The 27051-nt window shown below is 39.7% G+C and overlaps 2 protein-coding genes across 3 annotated transcripts; one reads left to right on the top strand and one right to left on the bottom strand.

Annotated features, from left to right (window-relative positions):
- Positions 1–756: 756 nt before the first annotated feature.
- Positions 757–24554, top strand: MYEF2 (myelin expression factor 2). Of its 2 annotated transcripts, XM_064668818.1 has the most exons (17): positions 758–1021; positions 5568–5797; positions 7007–7059; positions 8314–8321; positions 8431–8524; positions 9378–9569; positions 10226–10379; positions 10793–10842; positions 10931–10994; positions 11165–11266; positions 11458–11508; positions 11583–11651; positions 11931–12029; positions 14013–14084; positions 15296–15498; positions 15609–15660; positions 17286–24554. In XM_064668818.1, exons 1-17 carry the CDS (start codon positions 828–830, stop codon positions 17447–17449), a joined length of 1851 nt encoding a protein of 616 aa, XP_064524888.1. In that variant the 5' UTR covers positions 758–827; the 3' UTR covers positions 17450–24554. The 2 variants fall into 2 exon arrangements, with proteins under 2 accessions (XP_064524889.1, XP_064524888.1); XM_064668819.1 differs by lacking the exon at positions 14013–14084 and having other exon boundaries at positions 757–1021.
- On the bottom strand, positions 16060–26939 carry SLC24A5 (solute carrier family 24 member 5). Its single transcript, XM_064668813.1, has 9 exons — positions 26831–26939; positions 26311–26490; positions 24826–24909; positions 24640–24743; positions 24220–24320; positions 23185–23468; positions 22030–22236; positions 19053–19154; positions 16060–18501 (listed from the first exon to the last, which is right to left on the bottom strand). Exons 1-9 carry the CDS (start codon positions 26922–26924, stop codon positions 18179–18181), a joined length of 1479 nt encoding a protein of 492 aa, XP_064524883.1. The 5' UTR covers positions 26925–26939; the 3' UTR covers positions 16060–18178.
- Between the last annotated feature and the right edge of the window lie 112 nt (positions 26940–27051).

Below are 27051 nucleotides of genomic sequence, written 5' to 3'. Positions count from 1 at the left end.
GGAGGATGGTGAAGGGTTTGGAGGGGAACGGCCTGAAGCTGAGTCAGGGAAGGTTTAGACTGGATATCAGGCTCATCCCCCTCTGCTCACACTGGAGACACCACACTGTGAATCCTGTGTCAGTTTTGGGCCCATCATGACAAGACAGACATTGAGGTGCTGGAGTGTGTCCAAAAAAGTGCAACAAAGCTGGTCAAGGGTCTGGAGCATAAGTCTTGTGAGGAGCAGCTGAGGGAGACGGGGGTCTTCAGCCTGGAGAAAAGGAGGCCCCGGGGGACCTTATCCCTCTCTACAACTCTCTGAAATGACGTTGGAGCCAGGTGAGAGTTGGTCTCTTTTCTCAAGAAACAAGTGGTAGGATGATAGGAAATGGCCTCGAGTTGCACCGGGGGGGTTTAGATTGAATATTAGGAAAAATTTCTTCATGGAAAGGTTGCCAAGCACTGGAACACACTGCCCAGGGAAGTGGCGGAGTCACCATCCCTGAAGGGATTTAAAAGACGTGCAGATGTGGCACTCGGGGACATGGTTTAGCGATGTGCTTGGCCGTGCTGTGTTAATGTGTGGACTCGATGACCCCAGTGATTGTGTCTGTGATTCTGTGACTCAGCGGAGGTCCCTGACGCGACGCGCCCGCCCCACGGCGGCCATGGCGGCCGGGGCTGGGTCTCCATGGCAACGCTCAAAGCCTCGGCGCGCGCGTCCCGGCCGCTCCCCTCCCCCGGCCGCGCGCGCCGCTCTCGCGAGACTGGCCGTGGCGGCGGCGAGGCCGAGGCGCTCGGGGCCCGTTTCAAACCGGCGGTCGCGGGGCCGCGGCCCGGCACGAGATGGCGGAGAGCGACAGGGTCGAGGCGGCCGCGCCGCGCAGGGCCGAGGAGGCGGCCGGGCAGCAGCCCCCGCAGCCGCAGCAGCAACAGCCGCCGCCGCAGCAGCAGCCGCAGCAACAGCCGCCGCAGGATGAGGAGGCGGCGGCGGCCGCGGCGCCCGGGAGCGGCGCGGGCAGCGCTAATGGCGTCAAAATGTGTGTGAGGGCAGCGCGGGGCAGGGCCGGGCGGGCGGCGGGGGCAGCGCGGGCGGGGGGAGGCAGCCGGACCCCCCCGTGCTCCGGGCTCCTTCCCCGCGGGGCTGGGGCACCGCCGGGGCTGGGGGCCCTTCCCGGCCCGGGGAGCGCGGGGAGGCCGCGGGCTGGGCACGGGCACGGGGGGGCGGCGGCGCTCGGGCAGCGGCCGCGGGGGCTGGGCCTTGTGGGGCCTCCCCGGCGGGCAGCGCTGCAGGACCCGTTTCCAGGGGTGTCCGCATCGTTTCTGGTGCCGGTCACGTTTCCACTTGTGGCCGGAGCGGTGTGTTCTGTGGAGCCCTTGAACTACTCTTTGTTTACGTGAGGGTGGTAAGGCAGCCCTGTAGTGATTTATTTTCTAGAGACAAAAACCACACATGCGTGCACGAAGTTTGCTTGTAAATTGTAACATTTTTATACATGGAGTATGCAGATCCTTGTCTAAAAGGAACATAGTATAAGGGAGCTGGAACTACCAGCTCTCTAGAACAATACGATGAATAAATTTTTTTTGTGAGCGGTTGCTCTTGATGTTAGGCTTTGAGGGTTGTCACTCTTTACATGAACTAGGTTTTGGCCTCAGATCGTTGGAATTTCCATATCTCGTTTAATCTCATTCAAACCTTGGAGGGAAAATGGATTTGTAGTAGACTTACTGTTGCAGTACATCAAAGCTGTTGAGGTCTGTTAAGTTTTGACATGTTCCAAGCAGCCCAGCTCTGATGCTGTTGTGTTTAAAAAATGCATAAGGGACCAACTTCAATATCAAGCTGGAGGAATAAAGGCATATTTCATGCCTTTACTTGGCGCCCTGTGAAATTTAGTTTAGTTTACAAGTTATAAATTTCACATTACTATAAAACCAAAGTTGTGGTTTTGCTTTTTTCCCTCCTGAATCTGGCCCTCAGCTTCCAAACTACACAGATTAGAACTGAATTTCCACAGGAAGATTGTCACCCTTTTGCTCCTTTTAGGTGTATAATTTTATTGCTCTTTTGGGGTTGCTGCTGTTGAAGTAATGACTTAATTTCTCTGTATACCTCCTGTCAGCAATGTCTTCGTTTCCCTCCAAAACCTCACAAGCAAATGAAAAATCCTGGTCATTCCATGTAGTAGAAATCACAACTGGAAGTGTGAAAGTAATGCAGAGTTCTTGGTGACAGAGATACAAATCTTGTTCTTTCAAATACAGTTTCTAGTCTTCCCCAAAACATGTAGGAAGGATGAAGGTGTCAGTGGGCAGGTGAAATGTATTACTTAAAAAAATAAATGAGTAACCTGGTTTGATTAGCACTCATGAAATTGGAAAGGAATCCTGGTCTCAACATGCACACTTCCATAAATTTATTGTACTGAGCAGTGGGAACTGTTCCACACAACAAAGCTGTGCTTTGGAATCACATGTTGTGAACTTCTTGCATTTCTATCTCGACTGATCTTACTGTGGACACCTGTGAGCAGAGAAGTAGAAGTTTGGTTTTAAAAGAGCAGCTTTTAGGGCTTTCATGTTGGTGTATCTTGTGGTTATTATTTTTTAGGCTGCTAGTTTTGTTTGTGGAAACCTTGTCTTTTGTTTCCAAAACTTTATGGAAAGTTCAAAAGCTTTTTTTTTTTTTCCAATTGCTAATCGATGAGGACATGCTTTTTTTTTTAAAAAAGAAATAATTGTAGGGGTTTTTTTCCAATACTGGAAATTTGCTCGTGATTACAAAGGCAAATATTAATTAAATCTATAAAATGTGTAGCTCATACAAAAGGTGAAGACTAGAAATTACTATTGTTTTTCCCTCGAGAAAATGTCAAGTCATAAATTCTGAGGCTGTCTTTTCTGTGGTCTGTAGGTGACTAATGTGACATTACTTTGAATGTATTATTTGATTGAAATTATTTTTAATATTCAAGGAGGAGGGTAAGAACTATAAAAGGATCTCTGCCTCCAGCTTGTTCACTGGCCTGTGTTGATCTTGGCAGATGAGTTTTGCAAGAAGAATCGTTTCTTTAATTAATCCTCTATTTTCAGGAGACTGGCTGTGATCCCCAGACTAAGTGAAGTGTCATCTTGTTTCCCAGATTTTGGAGTTTATGCCAGACTTGTATCCTCTTTGCTCTCTACTGATTTGTACAGCCAGGTCTTGCAGAGCCTGTGGATTCCCTATTTGGAGACCTGTCTGTTCCTGTGCACTGCACTGAGCACCAAGGGGCTGTTTCATAATCCTTTAAGCAGGAAAGAGCTTAAAGGGCTAAAGAGAATCCATTGCTCTAATCCTAAAACTTAAGGAAGAACTCGGATTTTTGCTAGGAGCTTCATGGGACAGGAGTTTTGCATTTGCAAATGGAACTGGATTGGAAGGAACTGCTCTGACTGGAAAACCTGACACTCTGCTCTTTCCCTCTCCTCTCCCTCTGGCTCTCTCCAGTTCCTGCATTGTTCCCTCCATTTCACTTCATTACCCAGCCACACAAGAATTATGTTGTCACAGGGGCAGGATGGTGTGGAGGAGGGATGATGCAGAGGGAAACTGGAGGATGCTTGAACCAGATAACATGTCATTGACTTGAAACGTTTTAAATTTTACAAATACTTGGCCCAGAGGAGTGTCCAGGCATTTCCCAGTTGCTAATCTTCTCTTAATCCACTGGTAAACACAAGGACTGTGAAGTTCATATTGGATGAGTATTTCAGAATTGGGGAAAAAGTCGTGGGAGGAATATGGATGTGTTTGAATTTCTTCCTCCCTGGAATGTGGCCAAGCTTGAGCAGATAATACATGAAAGGCTGGCTACTTGCATGTGCTTTTGAGTGCAAGATTTCCACTTATTGTTTGGTTAACTTTGCAGAGAGCTGAAAATACTCATCTCAGTTAATCCAAAATCAGTGATCTTACCATATGTTGTGGTTGTAAAACTGAAATGCTTGTTTTGGCTAATTTTCCACCAGCGACCTTCCAAAGTATCAAAATGAGATAAAAACTAAGCCTTCTGAAATGTGGGAAATAAAGTAAAGGCAGTGATGTAATATAAGGAGGGTTCACAATCAGTTACTTCTGTCATTTCTGTAGGACATCACCTTCTAATTGTTCCAACTCAAGTGGATAGTGCTAGCTTTTTAAATAAATGTTTGTGTAAAAGTACTTTTTAAGCTTCTCTTAGTTAACTAAGTAGACAGTGATGTGGGTCTCTAAGTAGCATCTGTTTAGTGGGTCACATTTGTGTGGCTTTATTCAGTGGATTCTTTTAGTGCAGCAGTTCTCCTAATTTAAAGTAACAATTCAGGCACCTTGAGCCTCTGGTAGCAGATTAAATCAGCTCGGGATAGTAACAATGTCAAGAGTGCCACAGAGTTCTGATATTTAATCCAATTCTGGTCAAAGTGTATTGTTTCATTGAACTTGAGATTGGGCTGCTTTAAAAGAGAAGCAGCAAATTTTCTACTAAAAAATTTTAAAAGAGGAGCAGCTACTATTGGTAAACTTTTGAAAGACCGAGGCCAGAAGTCTATTTTGTTGTTTCTGGTGGATAATATCTGGTAACTTAATTAGTCTCAGGTGCATATCATGTCTTAATACAGCTATTCCCCATGCATTTAGCAAGTTTTCAAATTCTAGTAGTGCTAAGCAGTGAGACTGAAAAAGTAATTGTGGTTCTTAGTTGAATTTTAATTTCTGTCTGAAATCAATCTGGCACAAATTGTGAATAAAAATTCTTTATATGGTAGATAAAATACAATTTGATTTACAAATTGAGTTGATTTTGATATATTATTATTTCATTGAATAAAGCATACTGAGCTGCTTTGTAACTTAGACCGTTTCAACTCTCACTTTTGGGGCGAATATTGTGTAACTTGGCTAAATGTGATGTGAAGCTGGTGGAAGCACCAAAGCATGGGTGCTAAGAGCTGATTTTTCAACTGAGTCATTCTGTTTTGGTATTTGTAGTAGTCTATAGCACTGTGTTTGTGAATCTTGACAGACATGATGCGCTGGAACAGGTTGTCCAGAGAAGTTGTGGATGCCCCATCCTGGAAGTGTTCAAGGCTGGATGGGGCTCTGAGCAGCCTGAGCAGTGAGAGATGTCCCTGCCCATGGCAGGGGGTTGGAACGAGATGATCTTTAAAGTGCCTTCTAACCCAAACCATTCACAGATTCTTTGATTCTGTGAAATGGAATGTAACTGAAATAGCAAGATGTCCTTTCTTTACTTGATATTGTAACGTTATTTTTTTTGTTCTAGATAAAACCATGTATTTTGGAATTACGCTTGTAATGTGAATTTATTTTTCTTAACTTGAAAAGCAACATTTAACATCCTGGAAGTTACAATAGCATAGGAGATAGGCAGATACATAGATATATATGGATATATAGAGATAGGTAGATACACACACACACACACACACATATATATATATATACACACACATATATATAGGAGCTATGATGGTCTAATGATCCAACACAAGACTAATTGTGTTTTTGTTTGGATTTTTGTTTGTTTTTTTTAAATGTAGGGAAAATGATGAGACAGCAAAAGAGGGGAAAGCACCTGTGAAAGAGAAGTACGTTGCAAAAGCGAAGGCAATCCCTTCTCTTGGAAACAAGAATAGATTCCAGCCCTATTCCAAGGAGAAGAATGCAGGCTCTGGAGACAAGAAGGCTGTTAATCGTAATAGAGTTTTTATTAGCAACATCCCGTATGACATGAAATGGCAAGCTATTAAAGATCTTATGAGAGAGAAAGGTAACTTATTCCTTATAATACACTTCACACAGAAAGGGATAGGACTCAAATGCAGTGTATGTGTCCTTTGAGCCACACAGATTTGATTTGCCTTTTTTTGTTTTGGCCTTTACTTGGTACATCTATCTCCCTTCCCCCTCTTTCATCCGAGACAATTGCATTGCAGGGTAGGATGGGTAAATGAAGTGCTCACAACCTTCTGCCATTCTGGTGTGACAGTAGAGAGTATATGCATGACCTCATGACTTCCTAAAGAGATTGTGTTTCGTCTAGTTGTAGTTTCTGTAGTTTTTCTTTTTTTCTTCGAGGGCTATTGTATTTAAGCAACACATTAAGTGTGTTAACATGAATAATAAGGGATGTCTTTCAAAAGTTGTTTTGTATTTCTTTGGTGGAATCTGGCTGTGGCATTAACTTTGTCTGCATTGTCACTACTGCCATGACTGTTTGTCTGGAGATTTGTATTAAAAGCTTGTTACTATTGTTGAAGTTCTGATAGAGAAATCTTACTGCCCCCAAAATTTTGTTTTAAGTTTGGGGTAAAATAATGATAATATACGGATTTTGTAAAAAGTTAGTTCTGTGTTTTCCTTGAAAAATTGATTCTTCAAAAGTAATGCAAAGCACACTTGGCTTTTAGGCTGTGAAAAATGCCAGTACCCCTTCTGTAACTGCTGGTTTATCTGTTGTAAGGTGACGTGACTATTTGATTGGTTTATTCACTGAAACTTCCTACTTTAGAAAGTGAGTCGCTTGCTGTGAAATATTTGATGTGTAAATTTGGTTATTATTGAAGGCAAACTTATGATTGAAGATATTCAGGTAGAAAGTCACCTTAAAACAGGTGTTGTGAGTAGGATGATAAATGTAACACTTTCCAGTGAACGTTGACGTTTCATTTGTTAGGTTAAGGGACTCTATATCTGAATTTGTTCACCAACTATATCATACTGGCCAAAATATGATCTGTAGTATGAATTAGGTTAAATATAGTTGTTTGTTTTTAGCTTTTGAGAATGTGGCTGCTGCATATTTCTGAAAATTAGCTAAATTACATAGCCATTGACAGGAGGTATGTTGGTCTGGTTTTGATTGTTGGTGAATAATAGGTGATTCTCTGTAGACTTGTGCACAGGGGCACAGTAAAGAAAGATACTGGTGTTTAAATGCATTGTCTCTTGGTATTTTCCCTTTGTATGTCTTATGTAGTTGGTGAGGTTACATACGTGGAGCTGTTTAAGGATGCTGAAGGAAAATCAAGGGTAAGTGCCGTGGGCAACAATCTGCTAGAGGTTTAAAAGTTCCTCAGCAGTTTTATTTTTGTATAATACCTGTACCAGTTATTGGAAAGTAAGTTTCATTTTTACACTGATTTTCATTAAGGTAGCCTTGAGGATTCTGTATTAGAAGTAGTCTGACACTTTCATGCAACTCACACTAGCTGGCTGTAAAGGACAAAGTACTTCTGTAAATGTTAACAAATGGCATTTACTTAATTCTTTTTAGCCAACACCTTTGTTTTGGTACAAATTGTTTCATATAAAGGACGTTCAACAAACCACTAATTTTATTTAAATTTTGTTAGTGTAGTATTCTCGGGGCCAATGAGTATAAAATGTTAGCTAAGAATATACTGTGTGAAGTGCCTGATTTGACAGCTCTGCAGGGTTGGTACTTTAAACACTGGATTAATGTATTTGCTTTCCTAAAACTAAATGGATGGAGATGGTTGGTAGCCAGCAGAGTGCCTGCAATGAGGCACTAGGAGTGAAGATTGTTAAAGCTCCTCTGTCTTCTTAAAAATAGTCAAAAGTTGGGCCAATAGCAGCTCTGAACCTGCAGTGAGAACATGAGAAATGCAGGTTTGAGTCTTAGCTGAGGTTGTATCAATTGTTGTAAATTACTTCTTTAATACTTGTTAAAACTAAACATGCTGTCAGCTTTGCTATACTTAAAGCAATCCTCTACTCTTTGCTTTATTAGAAGGATTCTGGTGCAGTCAATCAGGTTATTTTCTTACAAGGTAATTTCTCAATTCTGCTGTAATACTGAAGAGGTATGCAGACTCCTTGTTCATTGTACTGGTATACTCGATATAGGTAGATTTGAATTCTTTAGTCAGTGGGCAGCTTTTAATGACGAGTGTCTTGATTGGTTTTTGGTTATGTTTTGGGGTTATTTTCTTTCCACCCTTTCCCTCCCACCTCCTCTCCCCAATTGTCCTTACATGGATCTGTGTGGCATTTTTCCAATTCTGGTTTGACTCTAAGAGAGTGAGAGACAATGTATTCTCTTGCATTTGAAAGGTATGTATATTGAGAAAGCAGGAGAAATTCAGATTGGCTACCACTAAAGAACACGTATTATGGATTTTGAAGCTGAAAATAACTTGTATAGTTATTTAACAGTGAGCTGGGATCTTTAACTGGAATCTTCATTGCTCTGTTATATGTGCTGACTGACTTCTTGTTTGCTTGTTTTCTCTTTACATATGATGACAAATCTCATGGATGTAGGGTTGTGGGTAAGTTTCTTTTTCTAAGTGTGTAGAAACACACTGATATTCAAACATTCTATTTGTTTTGGCATTTTGGACTTTATTTTAATACTCTAAATGTTTTGTTCTCTCTAAGTGTGGTTGAATTCAAAGATGAAGAATTTGTTAAGAAAGCATTAGACACTATGAACAAATATGATCTTAGTGGAAGACCCCTGAATATTAAAGAGGTATGGTTATTGCTGCTGTTTTGAATTTGAAATAGTGAAGGTACTGTAGCTACTGAGATGACAATACAGTGTTTTGACAGTCTTAGATGTGTAATTTCCAGTTTAAGTTTTTATGAAATTTTCTTAATTGGCTGAAGTGCCTGTTGGCTTGCAGAAGCTATCCCAAGTAAACTGGCAAAAATCCTAAAGTCAAAATAATCTAATGCTGTTTTTCTTTGAAACAACTTTAACTTCATATTCTTACCTTAGTGTCATCAGATCTTTTTCAGCCTAAATAATTCTATGTTTACATTGCTTACCTGCCTCAAAATATGGCACAGAAGGAGCTAATTGTCAGACTACTACATATGTGCAACAAGGGGGCTGGAAGTAGAGAAGTTGTGCTGCCTGGAAAGTGAAATAATACCAACATTTCTGTTGTAGTGTACTATATCACAGTATCTGATGCAGTGCTTCTTATCCTGTTACAACTTTAATAGTGATATTAATAAATAATACAAATCCACCACCTAATTAAATTAATTCAGTTCCTGGAGGAAGGTGCCAGACTGACAGTCCTTTAGCTTGAAATCTTCTCTACTTGTCCATAGGGTAGGTGCAGCATGTGAAGTGGCAGTGCACACTTCCTCAGCAAGTGCTTTGCCAATATGGCTCAACCCTCATCTAAAAGGACCCACCTCTAGAGGTGAGGGAATTAGGTCTCCATGCTAATTCAGTCTTTGATCTCTCTGACATGGACAAGGATGTCAGCTGATAATTTTGATGGGTTTATGTAGAATTTCAACAGTACTTTTTATTTGTTGCCAGTCCTGTTTTTGGTCATTAAGTGGCTTTATTTTTGCCCATGTTTCAGGATCCTGAAGGTGAACATGCTCGTAGGGCATTACAGCGTGGGGGAGGACAGTTTCCAGGAGGACATGGACCTGATGCAGCACCTGGAATAATGAATTTACCACCTTCTATTCTCAATAATCCAAACATTCCTCCTGAAGTTATCAGTAACTTGCAGGCAGGCAGGCTTGGGTCCACTATTTTTGTTGCTAATGTAAGTTTAAAACTGCATTTTATAACTTTATAACTTTATAACTTTGATCTTTGTAAGACGTCTTATACCTGCGTAGTTCAGTTTTAATATAAAGAGGAAGCTGGAAATTAGTTCACAATTACTATATTCAACTGAAAAGGTTGTATATATTAATATTTTGGACATGGAAAGATACATTAAACTTTTGAGGCTGGCATGCACTTATAATTATTGCATAGTTATTTGTTGATTAAAAAATATTTTATACATCTTTTTGCTATTTACAACTGCATTTTTTTTTATTAAATATACACTTCAGTTTATCTTGCTAGTTACTTCAGACTAACTTAATGAAGTTCCAATAAATATAACAATGTAAGTTCTTTATTTGCACAAGACACAACTGTATCTGCAGGAGGGCTTGTGGAGCTGCTCTTCTCAAGATCGAATCCATTCCTCAACGTTAGTATGTTAATGAAAGTAAAATACATGTACATAGAATAAATTGTTGCTTTTAGACTTTGATGTAGTGTGTGTATATTACAAAATCATGGCTATTTACATTCCTCAAGCATTTTGTGAAGCTGAAGAGTTAACAGCAATGCAGGAAATCTCTTCAAATGTAATGGCAGAACAGAGATGTGCACTGAAATCACTAATGTATTTCTGTGTGTCAGCTTGACTTTAAAGTTGGCTGGAAGAAGCTGAAGGAGGTGTTCAGCATTGCTGGAACTGTGAAGCGTGCTGACATCAAGGAAGATAAAGATGGCAAGAGTCGAGGGATGGGAACCGTTACCTTTGAACAAGCAATTGAAGCTGTTCAAGCAATATGTATCCTTGGGTTTGGAAAACAATTGATCAAATATGGATTAGTCTTTAATGGCTTCTGATGGCATAGTTTTGCAAATGGTGCTTATTTGCCTTGTAGCTTGTGTATAGGGAGTAGAGTGTAATAGTGTACAGATTACATTTGTAAAAGTGACTAAGTGTACTGCTAAAGTCTAAAAGTCCCTGGTGGTGTTGAACTAAATTAAAATACCTAAAAGTATGACAGTTGTTAAACTGACTTCCATGTACCTAACAGCTTGTATTGCATCTGCTGGCCTTTGAATGGGCATTCTAAGGATCAGGTAAGGAAAGATAAGGGTCCTAATTATGGTACAGAAATAAAATAAGTTATTACATTAATTCTTCTTAAATAGTAAAATTACTTTCTGTAGACTCCTTGACTTGCATTTCTTCAGCAATGTTCAATGGACAATTCCTGTTTGATAGACCCATGCATGTAAAAATGGTGAGTTGCTTACATTTCTTGCTACCTTATAATGTCTCTGCCAAAACAATGAAAGGATCGTGGCATGACATCCTTGTTTTTTTATCAGGATGACAAATCAGTTCCTCACGAAGATTTCCGTGTTGCGGACAGCAAAGGCTCACAGTTACCTCGTGAGTGCACACTCTTTTCTGCTGCTTGCACTTAATATGTGATGATACATGTTTGGGCACAGTTTAGTGCCTTTTTTGGCATAGTTTAATAGTACTTTTGCTTACTGTGGTCTCTGTATTGTACAGAAGAAAATCTCTCTTCTGATGATACTTATTTTGTTGTTTTCAAGGTGGTCTTGGTGGCATTGGTATGGGACTTGGACCAGGTGGACAACCCATCAGTGCAACACAGTTGAGCATGGGCGGTGGAATGGGGAGCATGGGTCCAGGAGGTAAATCCACATTCTTAATTTTTAAGTTGTACAGTTTAAAATTGTCACTTCTGTATTTGGAAGAATGACAGACTTTTGATAAAGGAAGCCTGGTATAGTGTGATTTAGAGATTTTAACTATCTGTAAGCATTTAAAAATCCATGAGGATCTTGCCTGTCTTCTAAATGTTGTTTGTCTTTTTGGTTTAAAGGTATGGGAATAGACGGTCCAGGATTTGGTGGAATGAGTAGAATGGGAGGCGGTACGTGCAGTGAAGTTTTTTGCTTTAAGTGTTTCTTTAATACTGTATAGAAAACACTCGTCCTTATTTTACAGGACTTGCTGGATTTCGTGGAATGGAAGGAATGCCCAATATGGGAGGATTTGGAGTCAACCGCATGGGAGGTAGTTGAACACCGTTCCTGTACACTTACTAGTTTGCTAATATTTATTTATTAAAAGCTCTTCCTTTAGGGATGGGTAATATAGATGAGTCCAGAGGAAACAGTTGCCTGAGTGGAGGCCTAGTAACTGGCGTGAGAGTTAAATATTTGATGGGTGCCTCTGACTTGTGCATTAGACCCACTTCTATTTAAACAAGCAGCTGTGAAACAAGTATTGTGGGAGCATAAACTTCGATGTTAATAACAGAATATTCCTGGTTTTTTGCCTTGTTCTCTATAGAAATGTTCCGTGGTGGAATGGGAGCAAACATGGAAAGAGAATTTGGTCGTGGTGAGATGGCATTGAACCGTGGTTTTGGAGAGTCTTTTGGAAGGATGGGTATGGTAACTGTTACATTTTCTGTGGAAAATTGCATCCAGAGGAGGGCCGTGAGGATGGTGAAGGGTCTGGAGGGAAAACTGTAGGAGGAGCAGCTGAGATCACTTGATCTGTTCAGCTGGAGGAGACTGAGGGGAGACCTTGTCACAGTTATAGTTTCCTCGTGAGGGGAAGAGGAGGTGCAGGCACTGAACTCTTCTCTGTGGTGACCAGTGACAGGACCCGAGGGAACAGCCTGAAGCTGTGTCAGGGGAGGTTTAGGTTGGATATTAGGGAAAAGTTTTTCACCCAGAATGTGGTCAGGCGCTGGAACAGGCTCCCCAGAGCCTGTTTGCAAATGCATGGTGGAACATTGTTTTTACTGCAAATCACGTAGCATTGGACAGGAATGGTGATTTTAGGTGCCCTCAGTTTTCTTCCTGTCTTCTGAGCTCATGCAGCTCAGAATGGTATTTCTTTGCCTCTTCTGAGGCAGCTTTGTTTTGTTTATAGATGATGTCTTGCTGACAGTGGGGTTCCCTCAAAGGAGTTACTCTTCTATCTTCAGAGGCCTTGAAGTGCTTAACAGTAGAGCCTTCTTGCACTTTGGTACTGTGCTGTTACCTGGATGAATCACAGAATCGTTAGACTGGAACAGACCTCTAAGGTCCTCGAGTCCAACCTTTAACCCAGCACTGCTGAGTCCACCACTAAACCAGGTCTCCAAATGCCACACCTACATGTCTTTTAAATACCTCCAGGGATGCTGATTCCACCCCTTCCTTCCTCCACCTGTTCCAGTGACTGACAAACCTTTCTGTGAAGAAATTTTTCCTAATATACAATCTGAACCTCCCCTGGTGTAACTTGAGGCCATTTCCTCTTGTTCTGTTACTTGTTTCTTGGGTGAAGAGACTGACCCCCACATCTCTGCAACCTTACAGAGAGCAATAAGGTCTTCCCTGAGCCTCCTTTTCTCCAGGCTGAAGACTCCCAGCTCCCTCAGCTGCCCCTCACAAGACTTGTGCTGCAGACCCTTGACCAGCTTTGTTGCCCTTTTTTGGGCACACTCCTTCTTGTCATGACAGGCCCAAAACTAAACACAAAATAATTGTGTGGAAGTGATAAGAACATAACAAGCTTGTCCTTTGAGCTAGGCTCAATGCCTTGGAATTAATGCCTTAGAATGTATACTTTCAATCTGGCTACTTGCAACATTGGATAAACATCCAGTGTTTCCTGAGTGAAAATGCAAAGTGATTCCAGTTGTAAATGTTCATGGAAGCAGCGGGCTCTGAGTCTGCTGGTAACACGTTGTTTTGGAAATGCACGAACATGGGCACTGTGAGAAACTGGTGGGGGAGACTTTCATTCAGTAGACCCAGCAAGCTTCATCTTGCAACCTGTCAGCAATCTTACCAGTGTTCTGAGAATCAAGATTAGAGTTTCCCAACTTAACCTTAAATAAATTACAGCACTCACAAATACAATAGTTAATAGAGACCGTGTTTAATCAGGGAAGGTCCTTCTGTACTCCTGTACAATATTTAGGTTAATGGTATTTTAAGAGGAAATACTGTGAAGGCATTTGGCTTTAGTAACCTTGAAACCAAGGAGGGTGTCTTTGATTGGGCTGTGGCATCAATTAGTGAAATTGAGGATGTTTGATTTGGAGCAGAATTGCTGAATTTTTGTACTGTGAAGTTCAAATAAGATGAAGCCTTGAGTTTTGAGGTTGTTCTTCCCAATGTGGGAAATGGCTCATTTAGTTTTACCATGTTTGTGCTACTGGCAGACTGTCAGAGGGGAGAAAAGCTAGAAAGAAATCAGAGTAGCTTAAATCCCATAGTAGAAAGGGAGGAATGAAAGGCACAGGTTAAAGTGCTCTGTAGATATGTAGTGCCAGGTAACACTGAGATCGGTGCACTTCATCAGCGTGTGCTTTGTTGTTGTCACTAACTGGTGGTTTCAGTGTATGTCACTTCATTATTTTTCTCTGTTTAGGTGGTGCAATGATTGGTGTTTTTGCAGGAGGAATGGGAGCACCTAGCATGGGCCCAGTAAGATCTGGAATGAGTAGGTTAACTTGTTTCACTAGAACATAAATGCATAGGCAATGTAATGATGTGGTGTACATGTAATTGTATCAGAGGATTTCCTTGTAGGGTAGTGTCTCACTGTCTATGGAAGAAGTAGAGTTCTGTTGCATGTGACTGCAGGTCTAATAGTTTTCAAAGCTCTTTTGTTGAGGTAAAAGTTCAGAAGAAAACTTGGTAATATAGTCTTTCTCTTAGTTTTGTAATGGTTTTAACTTCTAGTTTGGAGGGAAAGGTGATTAAAGTAAACTTGTGTTCCAGAAAAAAGAGAGATGGGCACATTTATTTGTGTAAAGTTCATGAAGCTGAACCTCAGTAATCAGTCATCATTGAAATAAAAAATCAGGCTTGAATTTCAGATTATTACTCAGTTTAACTTTGTGCAAAGCTCCAGCACTGAGATTGTATTGCAGCAAATGTCTGAGTTCCTCAGGCTAGAACAGATGAGAAACTAAAATTTTGCTAGTGCCAATCTTGAAAGGCATAAGGCTTAAAAAGAACGTCCCTCCTGAATGATCTTGATAGTTTTGCTGTACATTAATTTTTAATTATGAATCCAGAAATAATATTTGAATGCCATTGCTTTTAGTTCTTTTTATATAATATATATTAATATATTTCATTGCATGTATCATAGGGAAGTCCATGCTCTTTACAGTGCTTGGCAGTAATTTCTGTTCTCTGCAAAACAATGCCTTCTGTGGAAGATTTTGTCATTAAGTGTGGGTATTGCTGCATTAACTAAAGCTCAATGTAAATGCAGGAAGCCAAATAAACAACAGTGTATTTGGTCAAATTATCTGTATCTTAGCATGGCCACAGTTATTTACTTGATCTTTTTGGTATAGGGTGTAACATTTTTATTAATTAAACAGGACAGCGTTTGAATCTGAATACTTGTGTTCAACATTTTGCTACATTAGGTGGTATGACTAACAGCTTGATGCAGTTTGGTCTTTTATTTTAGAACTGACACTTTGTGTCTTGTAATGGTTTGTCCTAAAATCTTAGCCATGCTACTGGATAAATCACTGTGCATGTATGAAAGTGATGGTTTATATTACAGCAGTTCTAATAAAGTTATTTTTTTATCCTAATGCAAGAATTTTATTTTATTTTTACACAAAATACTTTTGTGTTTATTACTGAAAAGAGATTTTTATTTTATCCTCCATTTCTTTCTCTGTGTAGGTGGTGGAATGGGTGGTATGAACAGTATGGCTGGAGGAATGGGAATGGATCGGATGAGCTCTGGATTCGATCGGATGGGACCAGCCATGGGGGGAGGCCTGGACAGGAACATCGATATCGATCGAGGGTTTGTGCCTGGCCCCATGGGAAGTGGCATAAGAGAGAGACTGGGCTCTAAAGGCAACCAGATATTTGTGAGAAATGTAAGCAATTGAATATGTAGAAACCACAAGCTTATTTTGTGTGTATATTTGATTCCATGCTCTTTTTCTCTTTGTAATATTTTGTTATCAATAATGTGTTTTCATTCTAGCTTCCTTTTGACTTGACCTGGCAGAAGCTAAAGGAGAAATTCAGTCAGTGTGGTATGTATATGAATCTTGCCCCTGCTCAGCTCCATCAGCTTCATGTTTAATGTGGTCTTTATTAGATAAGGACAGGAAGACAAAACTGTTGCCTTACTCTGAAGGACAGTTTGGTGAGCTTAATCTTTCTTACTTCACCCAGCTTTCTTGAGTTATATAAATAATTTTTAGGCATGGCTGTACAGGTCATGCATTACTTCAAGAAATGGTGCTGCATCTGCATCAAATCAGAGATAGTAATTTTGCCAAAGTGGCAGATTGGGTTTTTTAGGCATATAGATGATCCTGATTAGCATCTTTGAAGGCTGTAATGTTCCCCTTTATCTTAAGAAATAAGGGGCCTTTTGATATAAGATAAAGGATTGCTACAAATATTCAGTAATTTTTTTAATGTAATGCAGAAAAGTTCGTCTTTTCACAGAAGTAAACAAAAAATAAAGCTTGGGTATAAAAATACATGATGTGTTTTGAAAACACACCTTCAGAACAGAAAGCTTTAACTGAATTACAGGATGACTTTTATTTTGGAGAGACAGAAAAGACAAATAATCTAAAACACTGCTGATGTCTAAGACAGTTATACAGCTGTTTGCAGATTTGATATTAATGGAACTCACAGTTCAACTATGAAAAATTATAAGGTGTTGATGTTATTTTTGTAGCTGGAGGATATAGTGCAACAAGTTCTTTCTTTTTTTAAGTCTTAAGTGCCTGGCAACTTTCAGATTGTTCAGAATTTGGGTTTTTTAATCATCTCTTTTTCAGCTAACAGATGTAGTAATTATGTTCAGTTGCTTTTAAGAATTATAAGCAACAGATTGTATTCGTGTCAGTGTCATAAGGAAATACAAAGTCTGTCTCCCCGTGTTCAGTTTCTTTCAGTGAAAGGCCAGTCTTATATGATACTTAAAAATAAAGTCATATATTTTAGGGAAAAGTTTTTTGTTCCTAGTGGCATTCTGGGGCTCAGGAGTGATGTGCTATAACACACCATAAGCAGAACCTCATTAGCTCCAGGGAACTGAACACTCTTAGAGGTATCAAGACATCTTCATGAAAATAATGCCTCGTGAGTTGGGTGTCCAACCTCAAGAAAACTTGGCGAGAATTGAATAGTCCATGTTACTTATCCACCACTCCTAACCTGGTAACTGCATCATTTTAAAGACATTAATTTTGCTCTGCAGCTTCTTAACAAAACTGTTTGATTGTTGCTATTGCTTGATATGTTTTTGTGATGAACACAGTGGACTGGGCTACTCTGCAGTTCAGTTAATGCCTGTCAGTACTCACCCTTCTGTCAGTGTCTGTAAATGAAACACAGACCTTTCTCTGAGTCTTACAGGGACTTTGTTTCAAACTTGAGGTCAAATACAGGCACAGTTATACTTCATCTTAATGCTGGTGTGAAGATTTGAAATAGTGGATCATAATTTGGATTCCTCACTGCTGTTTTGTCCCATGTCCCCTTGCCTGAATGAGTGAATGTACCATCAGTTTGGAAGGGCCAATTTCGTATGTTCCCCTAGATTATACTTAGAAATGTTTTTTTATCACTTCTGAGTTCTCTAAGTTGTTAGTGCACTGAGGACTTGAAATAACTGCTGTTTAACTTATTTATTCAGGTCATGTAATGTTTGCAGAAATAAAAATGGAGAATGGAAAATCAAAGGGCTGTGGAACAGTCAGATTTGACTCACCAGAATCTGCTGAAAAGGCCTGTAGGATAATGAACGGCATAAAAATCAGTGGCAGAGAAATTGATGTCCGCTTGGATCGCAATGCATAATTTAAAACTCTGTGTTCAGGAACATTCCTATGTCTTGTTTAGCTTCTCTATCTTAGCAAGTCATTTTTAGTAACATTGTATGCTTACAAAAGATGTAAAAAGGAACTTTTAAATCCCACCAGCCTTTAACAGTATAGTGTTTAATATACTGTGATACTTGTTAACTGAATCTTACTATGTTTGGTTTTTAAAGACAATTTGCCTGATTTTTGTTGTTTTTTTAGAGGCACTGAGCACCTGCAGGTCCCTGTTGACCATGGAAGGTTTGGATGCTCAGTGCCTTTGGAAAATTAGGCCAAGTGTCTCTAGTCATTCAGTTTAAATGAATGGTTATACTGTTTTTAATAAAATAAGCCATTTTCTCTGTTAATCTCAAGACTGCATAGTGGGATTTATTTAGTGTTTTCTGGTTTTTATTTTTGCCCTCCAGTGTGTATCAACATTGTAATGTAAAAAGTAGATGTCTTTTTATTTTTCAGGATTTTGGTTTTATATGTGTGTTGTAGTCATACTGTAATTCCTGACTCTAAAAGAAAGGGCTCCAGTTAAGCTGTGATGTTTTTGTTCTTAATATTACTTTGATGACATGATTTAGTTCTGTATATAAGACTTAGAGCCCAGTGGGAGTTTGGAGTTGTTTTTTTTATTTTATTTTATTTTGACTAAGTGAAGAAACTGATCTTTTCCTCCTGCTTTAATTTTTTTCATCAGTATAATCACTGATTAAAACTAGTTACCACAGACCCTTGTAGGATTGTTTCCTATGATGCCAAGTTCGTATAAAATTGCTAGTACAGTAAATACTAAGTACAGTACAAGACAAATGGTTCCCAATTTTTTATCTATTTTCCAGCCATTCAGGTGAACTGCCAGAAAAATAAAAACAACAGAACAGATAAGAGAAATGGCTGTGTATGTCAGACCACTGCTGTTCACTTCTATGGGTCCTGATGTATTTATGAAGGCGGTTTTTATAAACCAGGGTATTCCCAAACAGAGCATATCAAATACGTTGGATCCTACAATGTTAGACATAGCCATATCTCCATTTCCTGGAAAAGAAGAAAGGCAGATAAGTTTGCTTAATTGTATTGGATGAAATTACCAAACTGTTTTGGAGGAACAGACTGTCAGCCCTCAGTTTCTCACAGAGCACTCTTTTCAGATTTTGCATCGAAGGAACTGTAGTCATGACTCTACAGAACACGGTTTTGGGTACCACAAGCATAAAAATATCTCCCTAAATCACCAGCATCTGCACAGTTGCACTTAAAATAAGCTAGACAGGCTAAGGTCCAGTTAAGTTTAAAATACCAAGACCTACAGTTGTGTTCTGCAGTAAAACTGTAATACTTGATCAACAACAAATAGATCAATCTAGAATACTTCTCTGAGATACTCTGAGAAGTTTTGAAATGTCTGAGCCACAGCTTTTTCAGGTAAGCTATTTATTTATTTTTAGTAAACTTAAGCTCTAGAATCTGGAGCACAAATTTTGAAGTTACTCCTTGAATTCCTGGAAGTGTTGACTAGAACTCTTTTTTTTTTCTTCATACCTCTTAAACACATCCATTGGCATGAGGTGGAATACTAAAATCTTTACCTTTTCGAGCGACCAGCACGCTTGCAACTGTATCTGGTACACTTGTTCCTGCTGCTAGTAATGTGAGACCCATTACTGACTCTGGAATTCCCAGTGTTTCACCTGCAGTTGATAAATAACGGTGGAAAATGCAAGTATGTTTTTAGTTAGGTTTCATCCAAAGAAAGTGCTTTGCACTATGTTTGCTAAAGAAAGAATTAGTAATCATACAGTAATTTCAAATGGAATGTGTCAGCTAACTTGACTACATATGAAATGACTAAATCACAAAGCAGTTAAAAACATGAGTAACAACAAAGAAATACCATCCTGTCCTTGTTCTTCGATCAAATAAAAAAAGGAACTGTGGTATAGTGACCATCTTAAGTTTCTCAAAGACCTGTGTAGAATGTCTCCAGTGGTCAAGAAAATAGCAGTTATGAATTTTTTTCTTGCAGATAAAGTAGATGTTTAAATATCTAACAACTAATTTTTTTTTCTTTCTTTTTGCTTTCAACTTTAGAAAATATAGTCTCTTTTACAGTTTTGGGCGTCTCCTCATTAGCGTTCAAAAGACTTATGAAGCAATAACTCTTACAAGCACATGAATTTTCTTGGGTAGGAGGGTCATTAAGATATTAGGAGAAAACTGTCTCAACTACATGTTTACCATTTCACTCCAATTAGAAAGTGCTTAGATTTGGAAGAATCAAAATGCAGAATTTTTATATGACTTGTAAGTACAAGTAACCCTTTGGGAGTGTGAGTTCCGTTAGGTAAATACTTGTTTAAATGAAGAAAAGTTCTAAACTGTTACTAAAAGGGCAGCTTATTTTTCCCCCACTATTTTTCTTAGCCCCACATGTCCTGTGACTCTGTTCATTTTTCAGTTAAAATACAGGGATTCATCAAAACCATTTTAGCAGTTGTACCATTCAGAAGGGTCAATATGCTGAAGTGTTTGACACCTCTGTTCAAGCTATTAAGTAATTAAGTTTTTCTTAAACTTTTTTGTTCACTAAAAACTATCTTAATTTTTTTTATTGTTGAAATCTGAATTCTTACTTGCAGTATTTCAACTCTAATAAGAGCAATTTTAATAACATAAGAGGCAGTGCTCTAAGCTAGGTCAGCAATGCTTGTTAATTACTTACCATCTTAGTCTAGAGCAGCCCAGTAAATTTATGTTTGAAACTGTTTGTTGGTTCAGAGGGACTAACATGATCCTGTTGCAGAATTTGTACTCTCTTTATCCTTCCATTGCTCCTAACAGATTTGTAGGATGAGCGACCAACAAAATCAACTTTTATAAACCATCCAGGCTGGAAAATAATGGGTCAAACCAAGGTGAAGTATGAATGAACCAGCCTTATGTACCCAACAGTAGTTTCTAGCCCTCTGAAGGTTATAAGACAGAATATAAACTCAGGAGAATCTAATTTTTCTTTTTATTAGATAGATTTATCTTCTATGTAATGTGTAGGGGTGGTTGTTTTTTTTTCTGGCAACTGACCATAAAGATAGAATAGTATTATTTTTCTAGCCTTTAGTTAATTTTGTGTTTCAGTGGCAATGTCTTGCTATAAGTAGTCAGATTTTCTTTGCTAGCAACAGAAGGGTGTACTGAGGTAGGTTTGTTCTTGACCATCTAAGTTTAGTCCCCAGCTGTGACACCTTTGTGACAATTCTGATAGGCTGATTATGCAATGATAGAATCTTTGAGTCAACCTTCATGAAAGAATCTGGACTTGAATATAATGTGTGTGTAACTTTTAGTGTTTTAACATGTAAGTAGAACATATTTTACCTAGAAATAGTGGGCCAAAGACCCCAGTACTGCCTGTGATGACTGTTGAAGGTGAACTAATACACTACTGAATCTCCACTGTACCTGCTTTCATATGAATTAATGCTTTGTCTTGTAGAACAGCAATAACTTTGACTTGAATCCTGTTTCAAAGGCTTCTAGCATCCAGACAGTGAACAGTGAACCCTTGCTCTTTAGATACAACTGGAAAATTATTTGACCAAGGGGTGAACATGGTGATTGTTGTATCCAGCCATTTACTAGTTATTTCTCAAAGGTTTACCAAACGTGTAGGTCTGTTTCTGCACTGAACAAGGACTTATTCATATCTGAGCTAGCAGAATGCTTGAGTAGGATTAGTGAACTATAAGGTGGAAATGGCAAGCTTTGTAAAATTTCTTTCTGGTTTAGAGTTTTGTTTTCTGCTTGTTCTTAAAATTAAAAACTTGATTTCTTTAAAGCTGACTGGAGAAATAGTGAAATGAGGAGACCTTTAATACCTTAAGGTACCTTAAAACATTTAGTAGAATGTTTTTACACACAAGTTCATACCCCTTCCCTCACTTAAACACAGTCCTTTCACTGCTTCAGTTTTTAATGATGCAGATTTGTAAGAGATCTACATACACACACACATCAAGAATGGTTAATAAACACATGATGCTATAGTTGAAATAATATAGTACAAAAATTTGGGACGTTTTTTGGCAGTTAATTTAATGCCAAATCTCTTACTATAGCACTCATGAAAAATACAGGTGCAGAAATAACAGATCTTTTCCAAAAACCTTAACCTCTAATTCCAGTCTTTGTGGATTTTGTGTTTGTCAGCCTTCAGCATGACAAGTTTATTGCTGTGTATCTAATTGTTTCCCTTAATGAGCAGTTTAATGAAACTCTTTTTAAATATAGGCTGGTTTTTTGTAGCTACAGAAACAAACCCTCCTTCCTGTGATGGTAAGTAGTGTGAAGCAGCTAAACTCAAAAGTGTTCCATCATTAGATGGAAGAGGGTGGCCAACTAAGCAGTCAAACATAAGTTTCTGTTGGGTTTTTCTTGTGTTTTTTTACAGTGAAGTCTGAGTTGCTAAACTGATGGTTGTGGAAAGGGAAACTTCACAGGGAGAAAACTGTTTTTTCAGTGATTCCTGGTTGGTTGATGCTGTATAGCAGGAGCACTTTGGGTACCTACCTGCTATTGTTATCATCCATACGAGAACATAAGTTATTGCAGAAATCCATGCTGCTGAAATTAAAAATGTCACCATGAACCAGTTCCTCCAAAACTGTCTTCTGCAATCTGGTATAGTCAAATAGAGTAGTGTGATAATGGGAAGCGATAACACCCACAAAATTCTCTTCATATCTGCTTCAGGCATGGTGAAGACATTTGGATGATCTGGTGAAGAAAAAGTAACTATTTTAAACTGTAGCATTAATTAAGTTTGAATCCATAGCATACAGTATATTACTGTCCTTTACTTGTGAGAATACTGAAAAAAGGTAAAAAATACCTCCTCAAGTTCCAGCTGTAGTATTGCCCAGTACCTGCATCACTTTGGACAAAATTTTGAAATCAAGTTACTCATGGGGAGATTCTGCTTGTACACAAGAAAAGCATTTTTCACAATGAGAATAATCAGCTACTAAAATGATCTCCTCAGGAAGTGATGGATTCCTAGTGCTAAACACTTCTGAGATTCAGCTGAACAGGTGCTGGGCCATATTCTCTAGACCATGCTTTTGCCAGGAAAGGTTGGACCAGGTGATCCCTGGGGTCCCCTTCCAACCTGGTACTCTATGATTAAAATGTTCTTTATTACCACATCACCAAGGTGGATGAAAAATGAACTTCTCTATAAAGGTTTACCCATAACATTTACCAAAAAAACTACTGTTTTTTTGCCTAAGAAGAAACATGGCCTGTGGCCACATCACAGCTATTCCTTCTGATATGATGCATCTCTTGGGCTGTGAATCTGTCATTGTCATAAGAAAATAGCATATATTAGTACAGTACCAGTGTGGCTGTCAGGTGGTAGTGCATTTTACAAGCAGCGTTGCTGGGAAGTTTCAAATATACACAGCAAAGACGGTTAAAAGTTCTAATATGACAAAAATGAGCAACTATGCTTACATTCCTTTAGCAATTAACTTCATATAAATACCACCAGTCTGATTTTGCTTAATTTTATATTCCAGGTTAGAATATTATTTACTTAAATACTATGCTGGAGTTCTTCTGTGAACAAAATCTTAAAACTATCTCAGAATAGATTAGAACTTGATTAGAACTGATGCAGACAGGCATGCAGAGTGCTAGAGACAGCTGTAATAGTACTTGTACCTCCAGAGATTTCATCAAGCCCATGTAAGCTTGTTGAAAGGTGAGAGTAGTCCAGCTCATCCTGAAAAATTCCACTGTCTGTCCTTGACTGCTGACGGATTAGAGGTCCACTCTCTTCCCTCCATCCAACCAGTGGCTGCTGCTCTGCATTCTCTTCCATAGCTTTTGTAAAACATGTACAGCAGGGACTGAACTTTTTCATGAGGTATTGGTTGATTTTAATGTCAAAACACAGTATCAGAATATAACACCCATATATCAATAATAAGGATGCACTTTCATACCTAGAATGAAAAACAGGTTTTATGTAACATGTAGTATAAAAGAACCCAGTGGCTGGTATAAGTAGAGAGAGAAAATTTGCATGAGTAGCAAAAGGAAAACACACAAAAGCATCTATTTGCAGTTGTATGGCTGATGTCATGGAAGTTTGTGAGTGTCCCCCTGTCTTTCAGCAGTTTGATTAATTCCCCTCCCCTGCAGAATCTTGTTTGTGTATTGTATAGCTGCATGTTTCCCAGGGAATCTTACTGACTGAACATCTTCCTGATGTTTGCAAAACTGAGTCTTCACGTGATGGTTAAATTAGAAACTTCAAGAGACTTAGTGCTGGACCTGACTGTCTTTTTGAGGTAACAAGAGTTTTGGTGTTGATGGAAGAGTTACAACATCAGAAACTCATGATCTTCTGGCAGACAAATGTTTTTGTGAACAATTCTGCTGTGAAAGGAAAGGCTCAAAAGGAGTAAATGATGAACACTAATTGCTATGCTAGAACAGTTGTGACAGAAATTGTGAAGTCTGTACAGACAAACCTATGCAGATCAAACTTTATAAATATGCAGAGTTTGAATGTTTAGGTAATAATCTTTACAAGCATTGTGACTTTCTGTTTTTTAAAGCCAACAGGATGTTTATTTCTGTTAGTGAACGGCAGTTCAGGCTACTTGAAGTTTGGGGGTTTTTGTTTGTTTTTCAAAACACTGTCTCGCTAATCTCCAGTCAACATGAATTCAACACAGCTTGTGCTCTTACCAGTAAATTCTGTTGTCAGAGATCATCGCAAGGACTGCTGCTGCACTGATTGTATAGACCAGACAGTCTCTAAACAGCGGCCAACAGGATAGCCTGGAAACCTGCAGATCAGAGTCATTTACTTTTCTTAAACCTCTCTGTAATACTTTCACTAAGTGCTGTAAATGCTGCATCAATATGTTGTTTCTATATTATGTAAAAATTTAAGATTCTTAGGAATGACTTAAGTATGATATTTAACAAGTTAGTGTTTTTAAAAACTTTCATAGCAAGTTATCTTAAAACTGATTACATGCTGGTTTTGCTACTAAATAATAAACTTGGCAGTTGTCATAGTAAGTCTCCCTTGGCTTTTCTTGGAAAATGAGAATAGATAACTGTTAGGCTCTTAGGAGCAGAACTATCGAAGTTGATACATACCACAGTGGAAAACAGTCCACAAGCTGCAGAAATACCAAGAAGATTATAGATTGCTGATCCAAGGATGGTGCTGACGCCAATATCTCCCTTTGTCACAAAAGCTCCTATAAGGAAAATGACTTTCTGGTATGTTTCAGTTCAACACACAAGGAAAAGAATTCTAGGTTCTAAGGAGTCAAAACATACCTAGAAAAGCAGTGACAAGCTCTGGAGCAGAGCTTCCAGCAGCCATAAAGGTTGCTCCAGCAACATCCTGAGAGAGGCCAAGGCCTGGGTATAGAGCAAATTGATACTTCAGTAGTCTGTACCCTTTACTTGCATTAGTATGTAATGTTAGATGCTACTACAGTTTAATAGAATGAACTTTCATTACTTTTGTACAGTCAATGCATTTACTTGAGATTAATGAAAAAATATCTTGAAAACTAGCCTCATTTATTGGGCTAGTTTATTTCAGACTTTGTTACAGAAAGTAGTTTAAATACCAGAAAAGAGGTACTGATAATGAATTTCTGAGATCATGTGCATATCTCTTGTAAAATAGGCATTTGTAAGCAGGCTTCAACTGTGTTTCATATGGGTAATAATTGTGGGGAAATTCCGTGAACTGGTGTGATATTGTTACATGATCCATATCAAGTCTATCTGTCTTCCAGGGAAATCTATACTACTGTGTCTTCACATACCAGAAGCACTAGTTACATGCAAATTTGTGCTGCAGTCTTAAAAACAAATTTTCACTTCGTATGGACAGTATAAAAGCCTGTGTCTTGCTTGAAAGAAGTGAGATTTTTGTCCTGGTAAGTTGACTGTTCCTGAAATGTAACTCACTCTGGGGATCAAGTCTTCCGCACAAAGAAGAGGGATGTTTGGCCAACCATGGAGGAAGTCCGAAAATGCTTAATTATCATCAATTAAATCAGCTCTACAGCAGTGTTTAAACTTACATTTTCTGTAAGTGTTCTGGTTTGGAGAATGTTTTCTGGTGTTCAGGGATGAGTTTCCCTAAGGAATTTTTTTAATTCTTGGCAGTGAAAAGCTGAACTCCCAGCCAAGACCATCTCTTTAATTCAGTGGTCTGCTTAAGCCAGTGGAATTGGTACAGGTTGATTAGATGTCAGAGAACCATTGTAACCACAGTATTCCTTTGCTTCCTGTGTCATACTTTTAATATGTAAACAGTAGCTCATCCTGATACTTGTTCACTACTTTCATAGAAAGAAACTCTAGATAGGTGCTAAATTCCTATGTTCTAAATACAGGGAGAGGTTTGGTTTCTTGATTTGGTTCCACACACCAGCCTTCCCCCCCCTTTTTTTTTTCTTTTACTAGTAACCTGGACATGCCACTGTGCACCCCAGAGTTACATTGTCAGTTTAGTTAATACTGAGGAAGTGTTAAGATTTTCCTCCAGTCAGAAAGAAAGCAAATGCTAAATGAATACCTGTGCAGTTTAATCGGAGAAGGTTTTTTCAAGCTAATATTGATCCTGTGTATCAAATTAAATACTGTATTGATATGTCTGCACAAGGACTGAAGCTTGTTTGGTTTTGTTTCAGAGCACTCAAACTTTGAAGTTTTTTAAAAGAGAATGTTTTTTAGAGAACGTTTAAAGAGAACTGAGCACCAAGCTGCTCAGTTTTACAGGGAAAAGATCAGGATGTCACTTACATTCACTGATGATCTCAAGGGAGGGTAGGAAGTAATCATCGCACACAATGGACACGGCCAAGAACATGTACAGGATAATTATGAAGTAGATAACGATTCCTCCATCCTTCCTCTCCTGCGGCGTGAAAAATCCTTCAGGAAACTCCGATGAAGACGAGAGGACACAGCGCGTCCCGTTTTCTGAAAATTTGAGCACAGCAGTGTTACACATCCCGACACCTTTCAGTTCCGCGGGTTCGAGCTCGGGTGGGTTTCGCTGTTTCAGAAGGGCAGCGATGTCCCCAGGCCCCCGAGAGCCCCGCGGTGCCCTCATCCCCGTACCCGCGGTCCCTCATCCCCGTACCCGCGGTCCCTCATCCCCGTACCCGCGGTCCCTCATCTCCGTACCCGCGCTCCCTCATCCCCGTACCCGCGGTCCCTCATCCCCGTACCCGCGGTCCCTCATCCCCGTACCCGCGGTGCCCTCATCCCCGTACCCGCGCTCCCTCATCCCCGTACCCGCGCTCCCTCATCCCCGTACCCGCGCTCCCGCCGGGCCGCTGTGCCCGCGCTCCCCAGGCCGCGAGCGCCCACAGCAGCAGCAGCGCCGCGCGCCGCCGCGCGCCCGCCCGCATCGCCCGGCCCCGCGCGAGCCGCTCTGAGCGCGGGCGGCCGCGGCCGCGCTGGGCGCGAGCGTCACGCGGGGCCGCGCCCCCCGCCCCCGCCCTGCCCTCACGGTCCCGCCCCCGCCCCAGGGGTCCC

Source organism: Pseudopipra pipra, chromosome 12 (genome assembly GCF_036250125.1).
Source record: "Pseudopipra pipra isolate bDixPip1 chromosome 12, bDixPip1.hap1, whole genome shotgun sequence".
Taxonomy (NCBI): domain Eukaryota; kingdom Metazoa; phylum Chordata; class Aves; order Passeriformes; family Pipridae; genus Pseudopipra; species Pseudopipra pipra.
The sequence above is the reverse complement of the archived record's forward strand: the minus strand, read 5'-3'. Positions and strand labels throughout refer to the sequence as shown.